The 7,566-nt window shown below is 42.9% G+C and overlaps 1 protein-coding gene across 1 annotated transcript in view; it reads right to left on the bottom strand.

Annotated features, from left to right (window-relative positions):
- Positions 1 to 2,868: 2,868 nt before the first annotated feature.
- LOC306915395 (myosin heavy chain, skeletal muscle-like) overlaps positions 2,869 to 7,566 on the bottom strand; it is a 34,799-nt gene continuing 30,101 nt past the window's right edge. The window contains exons 15-18 of the mRNA XM_079492725.1: positions 7,350 to 7,520; positions 6,261 to 6,461; positions 4,191 to 4,337; positions 2,869 to 4,085 (exon numbers count right to left, since the gene is read on the bottom strand). Of these exons, the coding sequence (XP_079348851.1) occupies positions 3,933 to 4,085; positions 4,191 to 4,337; positions 6,261 to 6,461; positions 7,350 to 7,520 (672 nt within the window). The 3' untranslated portion in view covers positions 2,869 to 3,932. The remainder of the gene's footprint in view (positions 4,086 to 4,190; positions 4,338 to 6,260; positions 6,462 to 7,349; positions 7,521 to 7,566) is intronic.

Genomic DNA, 7,566 nt, shown 5'->3' with positions numbered 1-7,566 from the left:
TGTTGAATGGACTGAACCACTTCCTCATTCATCATCAACGAGTGTGTGTTCTGGTCCTGTTGATTGAGCTGAGCAAGAGCCAGTTTCTAGGTCCTGCTCAGCTCAATCAACAGGACCAGAACACACACTCGTTATACTTTTCTTCTTTCTTCGTCGTCAGATCGTCTTGGTACTAGACTACTACAGAGCGCCCCCTTGTGACTGTGGATACTATAGCATACCGTTTTTCATAATTTTTGAGGATTTGAAAAAAAGACGAAAATCACTCCGAGACCATGGGCTATAGTCCATTGTCTCGGAGTGATTTTCATTTTTCGTCCTATAAACCTGGTCCTTCTCAGCTCAATCAACAGGACCAGAACACACACTGTTGATGATGAATGAAGAAGTGGTTCAGTCCATTCAACAAGTGCCTCTGAGAACGTAGCGAGTCGCCACACTGCCCCCTAGTGGTGGAAACACTAGGAAGGTTCCACTGTGTATAGTGTAATTGAGAAAGCTTGGAATTAAACCAATAGATATAAATATGCATTGTCCATTCTTGCTCATATAGCAACATTCTTTTCACAAAAACAACATCTTCACAATCATAACAAAATTAAATACACAACATAAATGTGACCATACATTTTGTGTCCGTCACAAAGGCTAAAATACAGTAAGAATGCGTCTTATAAACCCATGGGGGTTGGGCACTTTGTGTGCAGGACACGAAAATAAAAGAATCAATCGAAATTCAATCAATCATAAGTTCGACTGTTCGAAAGTGAACAGCCCCGACATTGTCCAGTTCAAAATGAAGTAATGAATTACGCCGACACGCCACCCATACGACGTTGATACGCCGTCTTTCTCTGGACGGCGTATCAACGGCGTATCGACGTCCGCTCACGCCGTCGGACCCAAAAACAGTTCTTTTTGTGATTTCAGACAGTTGAAAGTGAGCTGAAAATGAACTACGCCGACACGCCGTGCACACGACGTTGATACGCCGTCTCTCTCTTGGACAGCGTTGTAACGGCGTATGGACGTCCGCTCACGCCGGAGATTTCCGTGATAGAATGAATAAGTTACATCTTTAATGGATTTAACAGATGGAATGAATTATTACAACTAGGCCTAGTCTTTAGTGGATTTATTTGATACAATTAAGCGATGGAATTAATCATAACTAAATGTCTTTAGTAAAGAAGTCAAATGTAAATAAACATTTATATTAAAATAGCTTAAAACGTGACAAATGTCTTTGTCTGTGCTTGGTGACATTAGGTTTGGTTCTTCATCAGGTCTGGCTCTTTAGTCCACTGGTAACGTATGTGCCTTGTTGATAAGAGGTCCAGGGTTCGACTCCCAGCCGAGGTTACACTTAAAACCACAGTGTTTCTTTCTACCGTAGCTACATTGCTTTTTCTATCACTGAGTAGCTGCCCTCTGAACACTAGCCACTTTACACAGCGAGTGAGCTGTAGTATAGGCCCTACAGGAAATGCATTCATTCATTATTTGATCCCTGCGATTAAATCCAACTGGTGTCGTCATCATAGACATTATTACAGTCACCAGGGGGCGCTCTGTACCAAGACTATCTGACGACGAACTGGAAGAAAATGTATTCGTGTCATGTGTGGTCCTGCTGATTGAGCTGAGCAGGAGCCTGGAGGACATCCATCCATGGGAGCCTTGGGAGGTCAGAAGCAGAGAAAGGTGAAAAGGAGGAGGCAGCAGCCATGGCGTCACATTCCCCTCAGCCTGTATGGATGTATGTGACAATCCACTCTCTGGAGTCTGGAGGTGATGGAAGGAAGGAACCCATCATCAGCTACACTCAGTGACGGATACAGGTCCAGTGCCAGTGGGCACCTCAATGTTAAATTTCCATCCCCAAAACGTAAGTCTATGCTTTGGAAAATGGTTGGAATAATAAATGTAAAGTATATGATTTGAACATGCCCAGTAGGCCTACATCTTTAAAACAACTTTATTGACCCTTCAATTCCTTGTTTATCCCCGAAATGTCACAGGTTTTGTATTTTGTAGAAATATAGGGCCAAATATTGAGACAAAGCAGTGAAAGGTCCTGAAAGATACATAACGTCAGTCTTACCCAATACCAAATCTTTCTGTTTTAGGAACACAAGGCTGCTGTACTTTATACCTCATACATGATTCATTATTACAGCATTAAAGTAGTTTTTTCGTCACGCTTCACACTATAGCATGCCGTTTTTCATCATTTCTGAGGATACAAAAAATGACAAAAATCACTCCGAGTCCATGGTCTCGGAGTGATTTTCGTCTTTTTTTCAAATCCTCGTTTTTCATCATTTATAGCCCATGGTCTCGGACGCCATACTATAGCATGCCGTTTTTCATCATTTTTGAGGATTAAATGTCTCAAATTTGAAAGCACTATATTTCTAAAACTATGAAACATTTCAAAGATTCATTTTCAGGCAAACATGTCCACCGTAAGATGAACATTTTAAAGTTTGAATGGGGTTTCTAGGTGTAAGTATGTAGGACTAGTTGCGTGCCAAAGGTTGCACTTTTTTGTGTTCATCATCTAATCTCCCACAGGGGAGTGCAGTGCCCGGTTGTCCAGAACCGCCGCAAATAGGCCTCTGCCCGGGCTCTGGATAGGTAGCCTGGCGCAGCCACACTTCACCCGCCCCTATTGCATATGCATATGCCCCGAGGCGGTAGCCCAGCGCAGTGGTATATTAGTATCGCAACGCGAGGCTACTGGATAGACGTCTCTATCGACTCCATATTTGGGAAGTAGGCCAAGTAGGCCAGTGCCCAACGTGCACCGCTCTAGTTAATATAATGAAAACATGTTAAAAATAATTGCATCTCGAGTACGCACAGAGCAATACAATGAATGTTTATTTTCATTTAAAAATGCATTTTCACATTCAACAATAAAATGGTTTGGAGAAGCATTGTTAAACCTTTTGGCCATCTATATTAAAGAAGTGGTTAACCACTGGCACTTTCAACCTGGCATCCCCATTGTCGGCCTGCCATTATAGAAAAAAATATATAAAATAGCAGATCTACAAACTCTCACTGCTTTAAATTGCATCACATTGAAATATGCACTATCCGTCGTAGGACTACGTACAAAGGTCAGGGTTTGCTGATTATCCCCCCCACCCCCTCCCCAAATGGGGCAAATGATGTCAAGGATACCAAGCTTTTTCTTTTGTGTGCTCAAGGCCCCACTGGCTCTCGAGGGCCACAACTGGCCTACGGGGCCTATTGGGGATCCATGATATTGTTCAGTAAGCTGTCAACCTGTGCTTTGTTGTAAACAAGGAATTTTGTTCTATTATCTTAGACCACCATGCACCGGTGTTCACATTTAAACTTTGTTTTGTCATACAAACATTGACAACATGGGCAGCCATAGCTGAGTCTACATGTGTTCCTGAGCAAGACACTTCTGCTCGGTGAATGCAGAAAAGTCATTTCCCCCATCAGGAGGATACAAATACTCTCTTTTTATATATAATAAATTGGATATAAAAGGGTGTTGTATTAAAACTAGAGTCATTAGAAGTGTGACCATAATAACACACAGGTAAAAGTAGATACATTGCAACATACTGTACACACAATGCACGGTTCCACATTCACAGGTGTTCATTTGAGTACAATTAACTGCCTATGTGTTGTGAAACTACAGTACCGGCCATTCTGTACCTTCAAACTCCTCAGTGTTAATTTAACTCCAAACCAGGAGAAGAGTCCAAACCAAATGAACCATTTGGATCCATTTCAGAGTTCAGAGTTGAATGAACACTGAGGACGGGTATATGTCTCTGACAATCTCTTCAGAACCAATGGGCAGCCAGAATGATTGACAGCCGCTCTCAAAGGAAACTAGTTGCACTTTGAAATCCTAGACACACAACCGTCCTGGCTGCACTCTAATCTATCATGAGCTTCTTGAGAGAGTTGAGATATGCTGGGATGAGGGAGCTGACGGACTCGTTGTCATCGTTGAGGATCTTCTCACCCCTGCCCTCCGACCCCACAGAGCTGGGTGACCTGACCAGCCCAGGGTAGGGTGTGCTGTAACCCTGGAAAACGAGAAGATAGTCAGAGCATGCATGCAGGTCAAAAGAACCTCTTTTCAGGCCGCGGCCCCTACAAAAATAATCATAATATTTGACCTTGATACTCACAGATGAGTATCCTTTGCCGAAGCTGCCTCGGTTCTTGGTTCTGATCTTGGTGAGTGCTGACTCGGCGATGTCGGCTCGCTCTTCCGCGTCGTCCAGCTCATGAACCGTCTTCCTGTACTTTGCCAGATTCATGTTGGCCTGCTCCTCCTGTACAGCAAGGTAGAGAAGCCAGGAGGTGAATTACTAAGCATTAAAGTAGTTTTCGTCACGCTTTTCCGTCACGCTTTTTCGTCACGCTTCACACTATAGCATGCCGTTTTTCATCATTTTTGAGGATAAAAAAAAGACAAAAATCACTCCGAGACCATGGACTATAGCCCATGGTCTCGGAGTGATTTTCATCTTTTTTTTTTTTTTTTTAATCCTCGTTTTTCATCATTTATAGCCCATGGTCTCGGACGCCATACTATAGCATGCAGTTTTTCATCATTTTTGAGGATTAAAAAAAAAGACGAAAATCACTTCGAGACCATGGACTATAGCCCATGGTCTCGGGGTGATTTTTGTCTTTTTTTCAAATCCTCGTTATTCATCATTTATAGCCCATGGTCTTGGACGCCATACTATAGCATGCCGTTTTTCATCATTTTTGAGGATTAAAAAAAAAGACGAAAATCACTTCGAGACTATGGACTATAGCCCATGGTCTCGGAGTGATTTTTGTCTTTTTTTCAAATCCTCGTTATTCATCATTTATAGCCCATGGTCTTGGACGCCATACTATAGCATGCCGTTTTTCATCATTTTTGAGGATTAAAAAAAAAGTCTTTTTCTTTCGTCTTTTTTTCAAATCCTCGTTTTTCATCATTTTTGACCATGGGCTAGTGGATTTGGAACAACAGATGTTCAGGAGGCCGAGAAACACACATTGACCCTGCCCTTCACACCACTCTCCGCCCTCCACGCCAATCTACCTGTCCCCATTTATACCTGCCCAGTACCACCCAGAATCCTTCATGTTTTGCCCGCCTCGCTGCGTCGCACACTAGCCGCCTTCTTACAGGCTCCTTCCCCCGCTCCCCTCAAAGGAGCTCATCAGCACTAGGAATACTGCCAAAGTGGAACAAACGATTAAAACAAAACTCTCTCTCCTCCTCCATCCATGAAATCATATATTCAAAATGGGCTGGATTACATCTGGAATAAAACCCTGAACGAGAACTTTCTGGAAACCTGGGATACACCGATTACACCTGTTAATGTATTTAATTAATCAGTTATGTATTTGCTTTTTTTTAAGCGTACATTAGTTGTGTGTGTGGTTTGAAAATCATAAAGGGTGTTGATCCGAGGAGATTATTTTGTCGAATGTTCTTTTCTGAATATCATAATCGTGTTTGCAACAGGGTTTATTTTCCTAAAATATCCCAAACCCAATGCCCCTAGACCGGCCTAGACCGCATATCCCTCCCTGTAGGTCTCTATAGGTCCAACACAAACTGCATGATACCCGATGGTATTGCTGTGTTCACACGCACAGATGCAAAGCTACAGCAGTCTACCATTCATTGTCAATGGAAGCCAGCGTCATGAAGATGCAAAGATGCATCCACCGTTTGTTGCTGCTGCAAAAGCTACAAATACACTGTGTAGCTTTGCATCTTTGTATCCTTTGCATCTGCCTGCACCTTTCTAAACTAAATGTGTTGTATATTTATGGAACATAGACCCTTCTAAACTAAATGTGTTGTATATTTATGGAACATAGCCTACTGTGAAGTTGTTCACAACAAGTTCACCTAACTTTGCTACTACAAGGAAAACATGCACATGCTGTGTTTTTCTGTGTTTGCTGTTTGATGTTATATTATATATGTTCTGCTATAAGAGCTGTGACATTAACCCATTAAGATTTAAGACTGTTTTCTGTGCACAATATATATATATTATTTTTTCTTCAGAAATAGCAGATCTTAGAGCTTGTATATCTGAATAGCCAAAGTATAAAATAATGGTTGAAGCGGTTCAAATGATCGGGATCCTATATGAACTACTCTTGCTTAGCCATATTGAACGGGTGGAGTAAAACCAACAGACTGTATGCAAGGCGGGTCATCATGGGTGACTTACGGCCTCCTCCACTTGTCTCTTGTAGGCCTTCATCTTGTTCTGCAGCCTCTCCGCCAGCTCCTGCATGCGCTGCTGGTTCTTCTGGTCCTCCTCGGACTGGAACAGCAGCTCCTTCAGGCGCCGCTCGTTCTTGCGGAGGGTCTTCACCGTCTCGGCGTGGCGCTTCTGCTCCGAGTCCAACTCCAACTCCAGCTCCTTCACCTGCGCAGAGATGTGCGGTATGCTGGTTCCGTTATGCGTGCGGCCGTGCGTGCGTGCGTGCGTGCGTGCGTGCGATGTTGTGTAGCCTATACTCTATTGTCTGGAGCAGGGGTGGGCAACTTTGACGATGGAGAGGACCACTATATTTCCACACTCACTCCCTAGGGCCATATATTACTGTCGTCGCAAAAATAGCCGATCTACAAGCTCAAAACGCGTCGCGCTGCGACACGTTTTGAGCTTGTAGATCGGTTATTTTTGCTATATTCTAATTGAAATGTTGAATTATTTTTTGCTATTTTTGAATTGGAATCCTGAAAATTAACATTTTTATGTAATTTCAAATGCCTTTAATTATACTTGTGTTGAGCAATGAGCTACTAATTTAGACTGAAGTAATTAAAGCGGGTCATGTTTGCATGTTGTGGAAATTGTAAACAGCTGAAACCAATATTATATCAGTATCCTGACATTAACCTGAGGGCCACATTAAGTGAAGGTGGGGGCCGCATGTGGCCCCCAGGCCGCCAGTTGCCCAGCCCTGGTCTGGAGAGTGGCTGAAACAAGCATAATATCGTTGCCGTCGGGCAGAAACCTTGTATCTGACCATTTTTTACTTTCTTTAAATGTATATAATGATGATTTCAGATTTTTTTGTTAATAAAGGCATTTCATCATAAAAGAGTGTCACAGAAAAAGTCGTGAAAATAGCAGATCTACAAGCTCACAACACCTCGCAATGTGAGGCGTTTGTGAGCTTGTAGATCAGCTATTTTAAAATGTTTTCGACATATGACTAAAAGCTAATGAAATATCATGATCTGATCCAAATAGTCCATAAAAAAAACCATTGACACGTACATAAGGCCTAGTATCTATTCTATATACCTTCCCCTCCAGTTTCTGGATGATCTTCTTGCCCCCCTTCAGAGCCATCTGTTCAGCCTCGTCCAGCCTGCTGCTCATGTCTTTGATTTGGGCCTCCAGGCCTTTCTTCACCCTCTCCAAGTGGAGCGTGTGCTCCTGTTCCAGACGCAGCTCCTCTGCCACACGCGCCGACTACCAGAGAGAGAGAGAGAGAGAGAGAGAGAGAGAGAGAGAGAGA

The sequence above is a fragment of the Electrona antarctica genome (genome assembly GCF_951216825.1).
Source record: "Electrona antarctica genome assembly, chromosome: 22".
Taxonomy (NCBI): Eukaryota; Metazoa; Chordata; class Actinopteri; order Myctophiformes; family Myctophidae; genus Electrona; species Electrona antarctica.
Note: the sequence above shows the minus strand (reverse complement) of the source record. Positions and strands in the feature narration are given on the sequence as shown.